Source organism: Sceloporus occidentalis, unplaced genomic scaffold (assembly GCF_023333645.1).
Source record: "Sceloporus occidentalis isolate IW3139 unplaced genomic scaffold, rSceOcc1.0.p SCAF_12, whole genome shotgun sequence".
In the NCBI taxonomy this organism is placed as follows: Eukaryota; Metazoa; Chordata; class Lepidosauria; order Squamata; family Phrynosomatidae; genus Sceloporus; species Sceloporus occidentalis.
In genome coordinates this window covers 18,932,376-18,950,444 of record NW_028316992.1, presented here as the reverse complement: position 1 = coordinate 18,950,444, position 18,069 = coordinate 18,932,376, and the positions used below count along the sequence as shown (strand labels likewise).

At 41.7% G+C, this 18,069-nt stretch overlaps 1 protein-coding gene across 1 annotated transcript in view; it reads right to left on the bottom strand.

Annotated features, from left to right (window-relative positions):
- Positions 1-18,069, bottom strand: part of LOC149305342 (von Willebrand factor C domain-containing protein 2-like) — a 150,086-nt gene that overhangs the window by 100,246 nt on the left and 31,771 nt on the right. The window contains exon 3 of the mRNA XM_089477948.1: positions 376-505. Coding sequence (XP_089334074.1) covers positions 376-505 — 130 coding nt within the window. The remainder of the gene's footprint in view (positions 1-375; positions 506-18,069) is intronic.

Below are 18,069 nucleotides of genomic sequence, written 5' to 3'. Positions count from 1 at the left end.
AAATGATATGATATGATGAAATAAGATAAAATGCCCTTGTGGCAGATCTCAGATAAATAGTCAAACTTTAGAGTTGTCCCAACTAGTAGAGAGGAGCAGGATTGATAATCTGTGCCTTCATTGCTATCTGTTTCTGTTATAGGTTCCTCAAGCCATCCACCAAGCCCTTAAAACCTCAAAAGTCCCAGGTACCCTGCTCAACCACTCAGTTGCTTGTTCCCTCACTTAATTACCTCCAAGACCATTTCAGGGATTCTATGTATTGGAGCAGAGGTAGGCATCCCAAATAATAATAATAATAATAATAATAATAATAATAATAGTAATAGTAATAATTGTTATGACATTTTGCTTTTTAATATATTGAATGCTTACCATTTTTGCAGACTGGACAACACTGTTCCGGTTCATAGACTGGATTGACACATTCAGGGACGGCACAGTCTGCTACAACACAGTGAACTTCATTGCTGGGCTCACAGCGACACCATTCACATGGAGAGGGCTAGGAACAAAGCTCAGGTTAGCCCATTTTAACCTTTCTAGCAGATCAATTTATTAAGATATTTTATTTTGAAGATACAATTTCTAGTTAATTCATTCATTGTACATAAGCGATTGATGTGGGACGTGCACATTATGTTATAAATCCACGAGCTTCAATTTATCAACAACTCCCTGTGTGGTATTCCATGCCTCCTTTGAAACATCTAACAAAGATTCAACAGCAGGGAAGGTTAGCATCCATGCCTTCCCTGCCAAGAGGGATGGGAGCTACTGCTGACGTGATGAGGGATTTTAGGGTTGGATTTTACTAAAGTAGCTTGGCATTACTGACACCTTTCAGGTGGACAGACATGTATGTGGCCTGCACAGATCCTGAACTGGGAGGACAAGTGGACATTATGGAGGAAAGGCCAAAGACAGACAGTGTAAATTCAACAAGGCATCATTTCAAAGCTTCTCCCACTGTTTTTACAGTGGCATTTTAGATCTGAACTAAAACTGCTGAGTGCTGATACCATTTGATGGATACCACTGTCAGGTTGACTCAACTTTACTTTGTAATAGAGTGTTATGAGCAGCCCACCATTTTGAATTCCACACAATAGCCTAGATATAGCCAAAGATGATGGATTTTGGGAAGCCCTAAATGTCAGTCAGCTTGCACAAAAGTCAGGGGTCAAGAGGCAGCACTTTGACACCATTCCCTAAAACAAGAGCTAGTCTTTTTTTTTTTTAGTTTTAGTTTTGAGTTCATCATTGTACCCCTAAATACCTCTTCAAAAGTCTATTTACCTTCCAAGTCTTGGATAATGGAAGACTTGTTTGTGTGATTCCTGGGAATTTTTCAGTCCCTAATTTTTGCTAACAAGGTGATTGGCATTGCTAATAAATGAAAGAAACTCCCACATTAAAGCTGCATATTCCTAGATGAAAACAGAAACACAACAAATTGGCTCAGCTCTACTTGCTGTTCTTGTTGTTGTTGTGTTCCTTCAAATCATTTCCCAACTTATGATGATGCTAAATTGAACCTATTGCAGGCTTTTCTCAGGATGAGAGTATGTGACTCATACTAGGTCACCCAGTGGGTTTCCGTGGCCAAGCTGGGAACCAAATCCTGGTCTCCAGAGCTCCAGTGCTCAAACCACTACACCACATTGGCAATCTCTACTTTTGTTTACCTCTTGCTATTCAGGGGAATAGCTAGGCAAAAATAGAACTGTACTAAAAGTAAACATATTTCATATGTCTTGAACATTGTTTTGTTTTGTTAGATCTTGTCAGGATTGAAATGTGCCACTACATTCTGCCTGGGCATTCTGGATTTTGGAAGATTTCCCTAATTCTTCCATTGATAATATATGGGTATTCTTCTGGTTATAGCACTGACTTTGTAGAAGGATGAGTAATTTGCAGTTTATCCAGACAGGCCTCTAAACTTCAAGCACTCAGGGCCTGCAATGGACCAACCTGCAGCATGCAATCACCTCGTTCTAGACAGAGGATTTGCACATGCTTTCATAAATGTGGATCACATCTGTCAGCTGGCATTCTTCATCTCTAATTTGTTGTTTTCTCCACACAAAAGCCTGAATCATATTGGTTAGTCAGAACTAGAGGAGACTCAGTGAGTCAATTGTTGAATGGTGAATCAGCACTTGTGCACAGTGTATTAATTCAGTGGGTCTTCTCTGCTCAGTGCTAGCAATACAATTCAGCACATTTCTTTGGTGCCAGAGCTGACCGCACACACACAGCATAAGCTGCTTCATTCAAGCAGGTGCTCATTACATTGCTTTGCCTCACTTTTAGAGTGCACCAGATGGCATTAAATCTGTTGGTTTTGGATTCCAGGGAGAGTCAATCTAAGACCTTTACTTTTGTGTGTGCATATGAACAAGGATGCTAAAAAGCAGAGGAATTACAAAGGCCACAAGGAGCAAAAGCAGGTAAGTGAAGGTGTTAGAAAACAAATGAATGAGAAACATCCATGCATTTCTTTTTCTAGTGGTCCAACCTGAATTTTGATTTCTTTACTTCTTGGGTAATACACATGACTGTCCTTTATTTATGGCACACATCTTTCTCTAGTATTTGCTCCCATTGATAAAGGTGGTTTATCATAACCATAGATGGTTATGTATCATGATCCTGTGTTCACTACAGACAGCCTCCTGGTGGTTATCTGAAAATCACCACCCTTTTATTGTACCTACAAGCCCAATAGGACACAGATAGGGAGGGGCTAAAATCTGATTGGTGGCTTATGGAGCTCTAACTCCCTGCTTACGCCAGTATACATTCATTTTAGTACTACACAAATGAGTATCCAGTACTTCTTTGTGTACCATTTTTGCCTTGCCTGGGTGCAACACAGCCACCTTTCTAGTCACTGATTGGGCATTTGGCTGCTCTTCCAACATCCAGGAAAAGAAGAAGCAGGCTTTTGTGCCCTCCCTTCATGAACCAGTTTAAGCACACTGATGGAGAGTTATGTTCTGCCAGTGGACCAATTGAATCTTGGCCTGAATCTGTGACAGTTGATCCTCTTCATACAAAGCCCTGCAGGCCTGTGAACAACCTTTTTCTTTTCCATCTTCTTGATTCCAATGGGAGGAAATTCACTCTGCCAGCTAGTGTACCTCCAGATTGAGGCTCATATTAAAAAACAAAAGGGACTTAGGATCTACAAATCAAACTCTACTGGAACTCTTTGTTTTTGGTCAGCTATGGTAAGCAGAGCTTTCCACCAACTTTTCTGTCTACAGACCTCCCTTTCCTCCAGCAAAAAAGTTAGTCCACAACAACCCCTGAACCCTCAGCCAGGTAGCATATGATCACTCTCTTGCAGAGCTAAATTCTACTGTTGTTCTATTGTCTTTATATTATAGGACTGACCTCAAAGGTGTGGGATATAAATAAATTATTATTATTATTATTATTATTATTAGGATTGCTCCCTTACACCAAAACTCACAGAGGGAAGGGTGGGAGATAGTTTCCCACTCCTCACCAGTCAAGCATCCAGAAGCTCCAAAAGATCGACTCTTGAGAGGAATGCTACATAAAACAAGCTGGATAGCAACTAGGGAAAAATCAATCTTTACAAACCTTAGGACAAGATCCTATACCACATTCGTAACTAGGGAGTTTATCACACAGAAAGCGAATTGGTAAAATCCCGTGCAGAAATGGGATTTTAAAATCTGGGTGTTGTTTGTCAGGTGTGTTGGCATGAAAGAGAAATAACATGAAAATAATCTGAACAGAAAGTTCCTTTGAACTTTCAGAATTTAGCGAAAGTAAAAAGGAGATGGTTTTGGCGACTTTGCATTCGGGTTATTTTTTGCGTTATTTCTCTTTCATGCAAATGTTGTCTGAAACGCATCCCACAAATGTGGTTTTTTTAAACCAACTTTCTTTTCGCGTTAACCTCAAACGTTATCTGAAAAACGATTCGCAAATGTGGGTTGTTTTCAATCTAAATTTAGTTTCTGCATGGGATTCATCCCGTGTGATAAACTCCAATGTAAACATAGCTATGAATGACCTGAGGAATCAGCTCCTCAATCCCACCAGGGAGACACTCCATGTAGTGGAGGGCTTGATTCTCTTTAGGCACGGGACACTCAACTGCACTGCAGATCTCAATCGTGTTGAATGCCTCCCTGAGATTTAAGGCAGAATTAGGGAGGGGGCATTTATGATCATGGCAATATTGCCACAGTTGTAAAAAAAAAACATAGCATAGGTGAATATGAACAGTTATGAATCTGTAATTCCAGATTACAAATCTGTCACTCCACTGCAGCCTCAATTACAGAAATCCAATTTAATTGACATTGGACTAAAAGCAAAGGAAAGGTGCCAATGTATCCTTGAATTACAAATCTGCTTTGGTTTTACTGTCCTTGCAGGACCTGCAGGCGTAAAGCTCGTTGCAGGTCACCTCAGAGAGATTCTGTATGACTTGAATCAAAACATCAGTACCCAGAAAATTCATGTCTGCCCTGAAACGGTCTAATTAAAGCTTCCTTTCCTTTGTCTCAGTGTCTGCAGTCTGTAATCCTTATCAGTGCTCTGTTCCTTGTGACTCTGGCAATTTAGATAAAAATCAGCAGTCCTTAAGCTAAAGGAGCAGCCTAGGAATTAGATCACCCTGTCTGATTATTGTTGCGTTTCCACGTTCCTCTGGATTTTCCCTTCATTTTGCATTCCACAGCACAGAGAAGGAACAAAATAGATGGTTATGGAGGGACCATGAGAAAATTCTCCCCACCACACACACAATTTAGTGACTAAGACCCTTTCAGTTGCTTTGGGGCCTGTAACAAGACTTTACTTCATCAGCATGTCCCCGGAGATTTCTCCCCCCCCCCCACTGTAATCTATCACTCATTCTGGAGATGTCAGGAAACGTAACTGTGAGTTTCCAGTGCTGCTACACACTCGCTGCAGAGGCAGGGCATGGGGGAGCAGCCGTAGTTGTAGAAAATGCCCCTGAATGACTTTGCTCTGAGTAAATGAGACGTGACAGATGTATCTTTTTTGGCTTCTCTGTTGTTAGTGTTATCTGAAAATGACACTGGAGAGAAATAGGATGTTGTATGACATTAGAATTAACTGTCAGGATGAGGGGAGAAAAATCCCACCAGTGGATAGGGTAAAGGACCTTTTTCAAATCTCCAGAGTATTTTCAGAACTATCTTGGCAGCCTTTCTTGCCCTTTATTTCCCACCCCATCAAATTCAGGGGCTTTGTTTGAGTTTTCAGTACTATGGGGCCAAATATAACTCCCTCTGCTGTTCTATTCTCTCCCTCTAGCATATTTTCCCATCATCCATTCCCAGTATCATTGCTAGGAATGAAAAGCTTTTGTGCAGGAATCAATACAAACAGTTATAATTCGCCTCCCAGGGAGCACAGGAAGGTGTTCATCACAACAAGCTTACCCAGGAAGAAACCCATCAAGGCAACAATTCTGAAAACATGTATGTATGTGTGTATGTATATACATGCCTTCCAGTTTTGTTTCGACTCATGGCGAAATTCTCTCCCATGAATTTCATAAAGTTTTCTTAGGCAAGGAATGCTCAGAGGTGGTTTTGCCAGCTCCTTCCTCGGAAATATAGCCCACAGCACCTGGAAACACTTACTTGGGAGTAAATTCCATTGAACTGAATGGAGCCTACATCTGCTACTGTTTTGCAATGGAATATTGGGCTTGCTTGGGTCCTATTCACATCCACTCACAGAATCTAGGGACCAATTGGATGGGAAAGACTGAGAAGCAACATTTTCAAAGTACTTACATTGCACAGGACAGAAACACTACATAAAGCTCTATCAGGTCACCTCGATCCTTCACATTTAAGAAAATAAAACCATCTTCTTAACATTGCAGTACTTCAGCCAACAGAACCCTGAACGATATGAGTTCTTCTGCTCTAGATTTGAATGCATCTGAACTGGAGAAGTCAGGAGGGATTGCAGTGGCAGAAAAAATAAATATAGGTATTTGAAAAGTCGCACCTACAAGAAACTTTCCACCTCAGTTGCTTCAGCAAGCCTCTTTTTGAGAGGAGGATTTCCAGCATCAGACAAATCTTATATCATGTTGGTGTAGCGTAAAGCAGTCGTAATTCCACTCCTTCCCCTCTCCTCATGCTCTTTACTCATGATCCTGGAGAGAGGTCAGATATCCACCCCCAGACCATTTAGTGGCCAGGGAAGGATGCAGGACAGGATGCATTGTCTGGCTATGTTCCTGCAACTGGATGCATGAGGATGATATCATTCTCCAGGGCCTCCTGGAAGTCTTCCAAGGACCCTAGGAGGTCCAGGAGCATGCCTTCTTGTCAACTGGTTGAGGAACATGCCAGATTTGACCTGGATGCCCTTACACCTTCCCCTGGCAACTAAATGGCCAGGGATGGGGGTGTGACCTGGCTTCAGAGTCATAAGCAAATCCCTTCATTGTCAGTGCTCCAAAAAAGTCTATAAATAGGTGTAACTTTCATTTGTCTTTAGGGTTGTTGGGGGGAAGAAGGAACAAAACTCTTGCCTCTTTAAGGGTTGTGTACAACCCTTAATAGCAGCTGAAATGTATTGTTGCCTCAAGGTCTGGCCCTCTACACCACTCATCTTTCTCAATATCAAGTTGATATCAAAAGGGATGTTTGAGGCATGTAGTCAAGAAGGCACCTCCAGTGCAGGAAACTAGCCGTGCCATATAAGGAGATCTGTGATCATATTTGTTCCATAATCTGGGAGCAGCCCAAAGTTTGAGTTCAGACAGACTTTCTGTCAGTATCTTGCTTCAGTTCTCAGCATTGCTGGCCACTCCATGATCAATAGGCAGCTTCTGACCCATTTCACTTCATGGTATCCCCCAACTGGAGCCTTTGTGTAAAAGAAGGAATTTCAGCACAAGTTTGTGTGACAAATAACAGGTGCTGAAATTACCTCTTCTGCACCACCGTTAATTGGATAGGGGTCTGTCCCTTATTTTCTCTGCCAACTCTAGTTGTTGTGAATAAGTATGTACATGATCCCATTTACAACACTCCTTTAGGTTGAAGGGCTTTCCATATTCATTCAAACTCCCAAGTGCTAGATACCTGAACCTGTTAAGAGCCCTGCAGTGATGCCCCTTCCTACCCTGAACAGCAACATCATTTGAGCAGTATGACTAGGATATGGGATCCAATGCTGTGGTTTATTCCAGTTTCACTCTTACCTTGGAGCTGGATGACTGTCAAATGATAGAGTGGAGGCCTAAATCCCAGATATTTCTGCACAAAGTTTTATGTACTCCCCACTTCTTGTTACAGGTACTCATCTGGCAACTCATACCATCTTATGCAACAACTAGTTTCCATACTAGGAAATAGATGGTAGAAATGTCTTACTTGTTAGCTTCTGTTCCAGGTTCTGGTAATGTAAAATATAGGTGTTTGCATAGACTAAGGTGAACTGTTCTGGATTTACTGACATAGGAATAAGCCCTACTGAGTTTAATCAGTAAAAATGCATAAAATTATATAGTTACTTTTAAAAACAGGCAGTGAGTTATTAGGTGTCATCCAGAAATATGTCCAAATTATTTCCATGAGTCTTATAACACAACCACTTTTTTCCCTTGTTATAGCTTAAAAGAAAAAAATTGTGATATTTAGAAGCCTGTCATGTCAGCCCTTGCTTTCCCTCTATTGAGCCGAAGAGCTCTTGTATTTTTAGCGCTCTGCCTCTGAGGAAATAGTTCCATACTTCTTCCATTCTTATTTCCACTCCCACTTTTAATTCAGAAAAAAAAATGTCAGGTCCATGTATACCATTTTTCAGATGGGCAACCAAAAACAGATGTAGTTTGTTAAAGGAAGGCTCCTTTGGTTTAAAACATCACCTAGATATGGCCCCATGGTATTTTCCATATCATGAATCTAACTGTGTACCAACTGTACAGTTGTTATTAATTGTACAGATGCAACTGCTTCCAAATTATTCTTCATTGACAACTGCAACATGCTGCATTGTTTACCTAAACCATCTGCTCAAATCTGTACTGCTTGCCATGTCACATCCCTTTGGTTAGAAACCACTGGCTCATGTCTTTGTCTCCTAAAGCTATACTACAGAGATTATTAGAGAAACCATACTGGAATGTTATGCATGTCTACTTAAAAATAAACCCTACTGAATTCAGTGGAATGAATGCTGCAGTCCTATGATTGAAAGCAAGCCCTGTTGAAAGCAGTGGAACTTACTTTTGAGCAAACACATCTAGGATTGTGTTGTAGCCATCTCAGGTAGGTGCAGATAGGGTTGTACTGTGAGCCAGTTACTTCATTAATTATCCAAACAATAAACTATTCCTCTCAATGGATGGAAGAAAGTGACTGTCACTAGACAGCTGAAAAATAGAACAGGAACTGGAGAGGGGCACCTCTGGCTCTTTTTCCTGATTCTCTTGTCAACTCCATCTGTTTTAATTCCCCTAGGCTTCTCTTACTCAGCTATGATTCACTCCAGCTGTTGTGGTTTTGTTTGCTTACCATTCTGAGGCAAATGTTGCGCACGATATGTGCTCTGGAGTGCACATCGGCCAACGTTGTCATGTTTCAGGAGCGACTAGGGTCAAGATTTAAAGGTGTCTCAATTATGGAACAAGCCCCTGCCAGAAACTGTTTTCCAATTTGCATTAAGTGAAGCTCAATTGAATTAATGTGCAGCGTCTCAAGCATATAAAGAAATTAGAATAAAAAACAGAATTTTTGAATTCTTTTTTTTTATAAACCACACTCAAATAGTCAACAACAACAAAATGCATTCATCATATATGGCAGCCCATGAATTTTCACCATGAAAACAGTATACCCGGGCAGTGAGTAAGACTAAGAAACAAAAAAAGCAATGCTGCCTTGTTCCTTGAGGACACTGGGAGGTAACTAAGCAGGGTGGAGAGTTCCTGATGAAGGGAAGGTGAATTTACCTTTCTCCAGCCAGCCCCAAATCCCATACATCAGGACTTAGTTGGTTGCTTCAGAAGGAAGTCCACTTTGCCCCCTGACTTACCCCAAACAGTCTGAGATGGCCTGATTTGGCCAAGCCTTCATCCGAACATGATCAGAGGCTGAACAACCCCGGTCCAAAACATCAGAAGGACCCTGGTCCAAAACTCCAAAGGGCATCAGCACTGGCAGTCTGGGGAACTAATGCCCGGCTTCAGCAGCAACCATTTCTTCCAAGGTATGCCAGAGCTTCAGAAGCAGACTGGCATCTAGAACATCTGGAGGTGTTGAAGGGACTGTATATATCTTGCACATACAGAAGCAATTCCTTTTTGTTAAATATAAACCACCTTGAGAACTTGGCTTAATAGGTGGAAGAGACAGAAAGACATGATGCTGTTGTTACTATTTCAGTGAGGCTATGACTCCATTGAGAGTTTGAGTGTGAACTTTAAAGGAGCTACCAAAGTTGCCGAATCCTATCTCTCAGATTAAAAAAAAACCCACACAGAGTTGTATGAGACCACCAGAGTTACCCAGTCCAACCCCATGCCATGCAGGAATGTACAGTCAAAGCACTCCTAACAGATCATTCATAACACAAGTCTTAAAGGAGATGCACTGAAAGCCAATATGCTTCCATTCTGAAATCAAGGTGTTGGGGATGACATTTAAAGCCCTAATTGGCTCAGAACATCAATAACGGAAGGAATACTTGTTTGAGGTCTGCAGGAGGGCCCTCCTCTGTGTAAATAAACTGGTATAAAGCTGATATAAGTTAGTCATAGAGATGGAACCATTTTCAAAAAGATTTGAAAAAAAAGATTTAAAATCCGGGTTTCTTGAGTGCTGGGGAACTCTACCATGAAGGATCCTGAACTGATGAGAGTCTTCACAGGCTGGGACTGTGCAACATTCACTCATGGTTTTGTGCAGAAAACAACATTGTCTGTATAGACATGCTATTGCTTACACAGAAAGCAATAGCTTTCTGTGCACAATTCTGTGAATTTTGTACAGAATAGGTCCTCCCACTACAGCATATTCTGCACAGGACACAGCATTTTCTATGCAGAAAATAATATTCTGCTATGCAGAAAATAATATTCTGCACTCATTCTTCACAAAATTTATGTGTTGTATTTCAGAGTGTGCAGAAAACAGCATTTCCTGTGGAGAAAAAGGAGATTTTTTTTTTCTGCACAAAACACTACATGCACATTTGGTGTGAAATAAGTTCCGAATTGTTCCAAATGTTCAAATGCTTTTATAATAATAATAAATAATAAAATGTTTATTTGTATACCGCTTTTCCTGGGATCAAAGCGGTTAACAACATTGAAGAACAGTTTAAAATTACAGCAAAGATTAAAAAGAGTTACACAATTCACAAATAAAACACAGCCAAAACACATGTCAGCTCAACAGTGCTGACAAAAAAAAAAAAGGGGGGGGGAGTATTCAGAAGATAGGAGTCAGGGGTAGGCCTGCTCAAAAAGATATGTCTTCAGCCCCTTCTTGAATTGGATAAGGGAGGTGGCCGAGCGGAGCTCGACGGGCACCGAGTTCCAGAGGTTGGGGGCCGAGGTGGTAAAGGCCCTCCTAGTGGTGGTAACCAGCCTAGCTTCTGGAACTCTTAACAATTGCTGCCCAGATGATCTGAGTGTGTGGGGTCAGTTTTAGATGCCGTTTTTGAAGATTTTCTTTGACTCGGAAGAAAATTGCTAAAAATTTCCCACTCCTCACTATTGAGTAGGCTGGCAAGGGCTGCTGGGTGTTGCAGTCCAACCACATCTGGAGCTGGAGCTTACCTATCCCTGCTCTGAGTACTTTCAGCTGAATGCCCATAAAAGCCACACTGTGCTCAGAGAATGTGCCCTGTTTTATCAGGGCCCCAGTTGTGTAGAAGAGGAGCCTACAGCCATTGATCTTGGATGTGTGCTTTCCAGTTCTCCCCCACTTGCAAGTCCACATGGATTCTATGGAAAGTCTAAGCAGGGCTTTGGTTGCCTTATCCTAGAAGCAGTTTTTTGTTTTGAATCCCCACTCCATTTTCTTTCCCCCCTCCATCTCAAAGTAGAAACCACTTCTCCATTGATCAGTTGTGCTGGAGCATGATGACTGAGCATTTATCTTCTGCCTATGCTCCTCCCATGTTCTCAGAGAAAGGCAAGGAGAAGGGAGAGAGAGATGTAATTTATATCAGGTTGTTGATTCCTTCTCCATCTCGCCCCAAGTCTGCCAAAGTTGTCCTAACGCACCAGATTCTGCATGACACACAGGACTGACTGCAGCCTGGCAGGAGCTGACAAAACAGATTCGGCTTGCTGAGGTGACTACGGATTGATCTTCCCGAGAGACTCCCTGCAGCATGCTTCAATAAATGAAGGAAGGTATTAACCTGGTATTTGCTGGATGGGGAGCTGGATAGATATATAGTGTGACTCTTCAAACAGTCATGCATCCAATAAATCTCACCATTTTATGCTACCCAATCTCTGCTGCTGCAGTGGCTTCTCAGTTTCCCCCCTCTCTGTATTCCTCTCATTTTTTCCTGTTTTTCCTCCCCTCTCTCCATCACACAGCTCTTCCTGACTGGAAGCTAGTTCCCACTTTCTCTCTTATCTATACTTTGGGGTGATTTGGAGGGCAGATGAATGGGATTTGGGGGAATAAGAGTTTAATGATTATTAAAAAGAAGTGGCAATGGGGGGGGGGCAGAAAGCACTGGCTGCTATTATGGGATCATTAGCCTGGTGAATATGATTGGTCAGTGCCCCTCCCTGCCACCACTACTCCTGGCACTGATGCCCACCTAAGTATGATAGCATAGCTTGGCACTGAACAGGATCTTGGCCCAAACACCCACTGGCTGCCCCAGGGTAACATAAATATCAGTAGGTGAAGCAGTGTTGCACCAGCACAATGTAACCCCCACACAAAATGGCAAGGTTGCACAAGATATGTCAGAATGACTGTGAGCCATTGTACCATCTGCTAGGTGCAACCCCATATGCACCTGAAATGCACAATGTGCAGTGTACAGTGTTGCTGACATTCAATGAAATACCTCTCTTGTGCTACCTGAAATAACTTGCCCTGTATGAATAGCATGATTTATGCATCAGCTTCTCACTCAGAGAATGCCAGCCACTGTCTTCGCTAAGCACACGTGGAGCACAGGTTATGTGATGGGTTTTATGACCTCCACCTTACCTTTGACTTACGTTATACTTAATCCCTCCCCCAACTTCCTCTGCTATTGCATTTTGCCTTGGGCCATTCTTCTTCTAAATGACATTTTTGCCATTTGCAGCTACAAAGGAAGAATGGCAAAGGGAACAAAATGTGTGATCACATATTAGAAATTCTTTGAGGTTTTGTAGAAAGGGCTCTTTAGGGAAGCACATGCTGCTGATTAAAGCATTTTATATAAATTGTTAACCACCACCACCCCCCCCTCTAAAATAGCTGAGCTCATCCATCAGGCATGCTGAATGCAATGCTCTGCATGTGCAGTTCCATGCCCTCCAACCCAATGCCCTATGAGACACTGCTACAGAGAAGGAGGGGGCAACAAAGAAGCAGCGTGCACTCTCTGCAATTCACCAGACAGAGAAAAAGAAACAAGAAATCTCTTTCTTCCTCTGGGTGAGGAGAGCTGAACCTGGGATGAAATGCAATCTCCACAACTTTGTTGCCCTTCCCTTCCCTCAGCCATTAAATGACTGTAAGAGATTAACAGATACCTGGTGGGATGTTTCGGGTGGTGCACAAATAGCCCCTTAGCAAGATTGCTACAGAGATGGCTTGTCATTTTTTTCCCCTCTGAAGGTGAGAAAGTGTAACTTGTGCAAGGTCATCCAGTGGGTTTCCATGGCTGAGCAGAGATTTGAATCTGGTCTCCCAGTCTTGTTCCATCACTCAAACAACTACACCAGGCTGGCACCTATCCTGCCCACTAATGCGGATCTCACTGTATGAGAATGGTGCTGTGCTTACATACAGACTGATTGAACTATAATTTAAAACCCTAGTTTTGAGGGGCCCCTAAAAAATTTTTAAAAATACAAAAATGTTTTGGTACTTCTATAGGACCCCGTGAGTGTAACATAGTTTAGAGCCTTAGGCTGTCTTAATTTAGCCCTTCATGGGTGTGTGTGTGTGTGTGTGTGTGTGTGTGTGTGTGTGTGTGTGTAAATAAGGATTCACAGAAAATTGGTAATGACTTTCTTAGCCTTCTGTAATACTAAGATGGAATCCCTTTGGTGCCAAAAATGGCTAAGATACACAGAGGTGGAACAGGGACTCTGACAGAACTAACCATTTCTACAGTACAGGAAAACAACTTGTGGTTCTCCAGATGTTCTTGACCAATGTTTCCCATCAGATGTAATCATTAAAGCTAGGTCATGGGAATGGCAATCCGACATCTTGAAGACCACAGATGTTTACTCCTCTTCTACAGGCAATGGTATCACTAGGGTTGCCATCAGCTGGTGTGGTGTCACTCCACCTCCACTGGCCTTCTCCCACCAGACAGAATCCTTAGTGGTGTTTTTTATACTAATTTTACTTGTAAATCATAATTTCTGTATATCGCTGAATGTGATGGCAGTAGTTGTGAGATAAACAACTAGCAACACTACAATTACATGTTGGTGTGGTACAGACTGCCCAAAAAGGGTGTTCTGCAGTCACCTACTTTCCCGCTGGCAGGAAGCTGCAGCAGACAAACCGCACAGCTTCTCGCCGGTGGGAAAATAACCTGCAAAGGCAGGTTCTTTCACTGGCACACTGGTTATGCAAGCACAACACGGCGCCGTGGGAATGCCATGCAGTGCTTACGCAACAATGGCAGTGCCCATGTAAACAGGGTAATGCCATTGTTACGCCCTCGTTACATGTGAAGGTTGCAGGGCATGTGGGCACTCTGCCCCCAGGCAACCCTAGCACGTGACGAGGGTGTCACATAAAGCTGGTATGTACCAGGCCTAAATTACATTATCACAAGTACAGCCTAAATGTTTTATGTCGTTTCATGTGATTAAAGTGAAAATTTGGTAAGATGTGATGTTTTTGAAGAAAATTTAAAAAGAGAAAGTCTCCTTTGTCCAACCACTGAGCATCTCACCACTCACACCTTCTCTTCTGCTGAGCTCCAGGGTTTTAAAGGGAGGTGGGTGAACCCCAGAATCAATTTCTGCCATAAGGTAGATATTTGGGGGGAACTGGTGTCACTCCCCAGGGTGCCACCCAGTGCAGCCCACACCACCCGCATCCTCCTAGTAATGCCCTTGTTTACAGGGTCAAAATTTTCTCACTATGTAGAACAGGAAAGGGTGAAGATGTTGGACTTCACTAAGTATGCTAGCTAGGGCTGATGGGATTTGCAGTCCAACAATTTCTGTAGGGCTTCACTTTGCCCAACCTTGACATAATAGCACTTAGTAGAGCCTCCAAATTGCATTGGGTCAGATTTAAAACATTCACCTTCTGTTATTATTGATACACACAAGCTTCTACTTAACTGTCGTCCATAGACATTAATGGGCATTTTGAGTGCTCAGCTTTGGCTGTAGCGTGATCTGTATTCCTAATTGTTTCACATTTTACGGTGAGTGTTCTGGGGGGTCACTATTAGCTAACTTCAGAATGGAAAAAGGCATGCATGATATGGCTACTAATGCCTGTTTTAATGTGACTAACACTGTAATTAAAGCAGCTTGAACATTAGGACAACATTCCATGGTAGCACCTCTCTAATTATGGCTAACAGCAACAGTTCAAGTCTGAAGAGAATTCATAAATCTTAGTTCCACGAAAAAGGCAGTGGGCAAATTTAGCTTATCAACAGAAAGTCACCTCTAGCTTTCTCCTTTTCAGTTACAAGCTCCCACTTTTTTCCAGTGCACATGGCACACCGCATATGCCCCGTAATACATATATGGCTAGGGGAAAAAGAAATGTTCTCATAGCCCTCCTGTTGTATTAGATTAGCTGGGATGGCTTAGGGATGACATGGTCAAGTATCTCAAATATTTATCCATTATTTGGTGTGGCAGCTGGTGGCTTCCATGTCGGGGGGGGGGGGGGCAGTGGATTTGCTCTGTGTTTTAATCTAATAGGTTCAGCACCTTGGATATCTCCTTTAGAGTCAGACTAAAATCCAGAATGACCACCCCACTATTAGGGAAGCCACAGTCCACTCATATGACTTGTTTCTTATCTGTCGCAGATAGAGTGGGCTACAGAATAAGATAAGCAGTGAAATGAAAACAGTGAAATGAAAACTTGTATACATGACCTGGACATTCCCTTGCATTTTAATTGAGTCTACCTAAAATGTAAAGTACAGTTTTCTGCGTTGTCTTGAGTTATTCAAGGAGCCCTGGTGGCACAATGGTTAAATGCCTGTACTGCAGCCGCTCACTCAAAACCACAAGGTTGCAAGTTCAAGACCAGCAAAAGGGCCCAAGCTCGACTCAGGCTTGCATCCTTCCGAGGTCGCTAAAATGAGTACCCAGACTGTTGGGGGCAAAGTAGCTTACAGTTGTAAACCGCTTAGACACTGCTTAGGCAGTATGAAGCAGTATATAAATGAAGCTTGTTATTCCACACAGTAAATTACTTTGTAAATTAAGATAAAGAATCAGTTGTAGAGTATAATTTTAAAAAGTGGCCTGATAAAGGCCAGTGTTCAGTCATTTTTCAAACTTAATGTTTATTGTTGTTGTTCTGTCCCTTCAAGTCATTTCTGACTCATGGTAACCCTATCATGGGTTTTTCTTGGCAAGTTTCTTCAGAAGCTGTTGGCCATTGCCTTCCTCTGAAGCTGAGAAAGTGTGACCCGCCGAAGGTCACCCCATGGGTTTAACATGACTGAGACAGGATTTGAACCCTCGTCTCTAGAGTCATAATACAACGCTCAGACCACTAGGCCTAGACCACACTGGCTCATGAACTTAATGTAGTGGGTGTGATATGAATAACAAGCAAGCAAAAGGAAGATGCATTGGGTGTCTGAGGAAACTGACCTGTTTAGGACCTTGAATAACACAGACATTGTCATAGAGGCAGGACTGGGGCAGAAAGATGTGTGTCATGAGCTTAAAGGCCTTCTTGAACTTCACAATGCAAAAGGGGGTTGTTCTTCAAAAACCTGCTCCACCTCACCACCATGGCAGACTAATTTTCTATATGACTACAGTAGCTAAATTGTTATATGCAGCGAAATGGAAAGAAAAAAACCCAATGCCTGATATAAAAGAGTGGCTATGGAAAGTATATAATACAATGGAAACCGATACGTTAGCACAGATATTACAAAAAAGATCTCTTGATTATTTTAAGAGAGATTGGAACCCTATGACTGGTTATTTAAAAATCGAACAGGGTCAAAATTAGATTATAGGTCTGGAAGGAATTAAAATAAATTGATTAAGATAAAATAAAAGGAGGGCAATCACTAAATTACTCTTTTCTGGAAGACTAGATCTTCTTTGGGCAGTTAAAATTATGTGGTAAACTGTTCAAGCATTTCCTTTTTTTCAGAGGGGAAAACCCTACATTATTAAATATCAGAAGAAATTGTAAAAGTTAGGAAGATGTGTAGTTTGTTGTAATGTTGTGTTTATAGTTCTGTATGTGTCATTTGTAAGATTTTACGTTTTGTGTTACTGTCGTGTTTTAATGTATGTTTTATATTCAATAAAATTTAGAAATTAAATAAAAAAGGTGCCAGAAGACAACCCTGGCGTACACATCTGTCTGTGGGGATGCTATTGGGTAGAACCCCATTTGCCCCAAGTCGAACCCTGATGGTAGTATTATGATGTAACATTTGAATTAGAAGGAGCAGTCTTCTATCGATATTTGCTGCCGCTAACTTTGACCAAAGTCGATCTCTGTTGACTAGGTCAAAAGCAGAAGTAAAATCAACAAAAGCAGTGAAAAGTTCTTTTCTATCTTTTTGGGAGTATTTTTGAATCACATGGTGATCTAGAGTAGATTTACCCTTCCTAAACCCGGCTTGTTCTTCTGCAAAAATGTCATTTTCCATAGCCCAGACCTCTAGTTTGCCTAACTATCTTGCATAAAGTTTAGAGATAATATTTAATAGGCTGATGGGTCTAATTTATTTAAAAAAACCAAAAACTTCCTCCACCTCAATACTTATATAGCAATTCAAACACATTGCTTGGTTCCTGTGCTGACACCCAACCCTGCATCTAAGTAAGGGAGCTGGAAATGTCAAGCTGGAAGGAAATGGAAGAAATGATGCCTGTTTTCCTTCTTGACCCTGCTAAAATAAACACAAACAACAACTCCCACCATCACCAAATCTACAAGCCCAAACAAACCTACGAATCTTCTTGAATGCATTGGCAGGTCCTTACTTGTATGCCTATTCCAAGTGCAAAAAAGATATATTTTTTCAAAGGTCATGGGGTGAAGCTCTGAGGTCCTGGAGAGGCAATGTACCTCCAAACCCTCAGCGTTTATCAGAACATCCACGGTTCTCTACAGCATTAAGGATGCAATTCTTCACTAAGTTTATTTTTGAAGGAAGCAACAAATAGTTTCAGCAATTTTCTTCCTGCTGAGAAATATTATTTCCTGTGCAGTGTATACCTTTTCCCAAGCAGAGAATTCTGTTTTCCATGGAAAACAACCACATGCAAATTTTGCACAGAATAACTCCTCAACTATAAAGATTCTCTTCAGTTCAAAACTCTTCTTATCAGGGCTTCTCAACACAGAGACAGAGATGGAAAGACAGAGACAGAGAAAGAGCTAACAATATTTTCAAAATACTGGTAATTTCCAGTACTTTTTCCATCCCTATACAGCATTCATTGTACCTACACAGTTCGGTCTGATTGTAGAAAAAAAATGATTTGTGAAGCGCTTTTTAACATTATTTACATGTTTTCAGAGTATCTTAGAAGATCTCTGGCAACTTTTGTATGAACACATTGAGACCGATGGCAGGTCTCTATCGGGACTCTTTCAGGGCAGAGTTGCCATGAAAATCCAAAAGCAAAAGCAG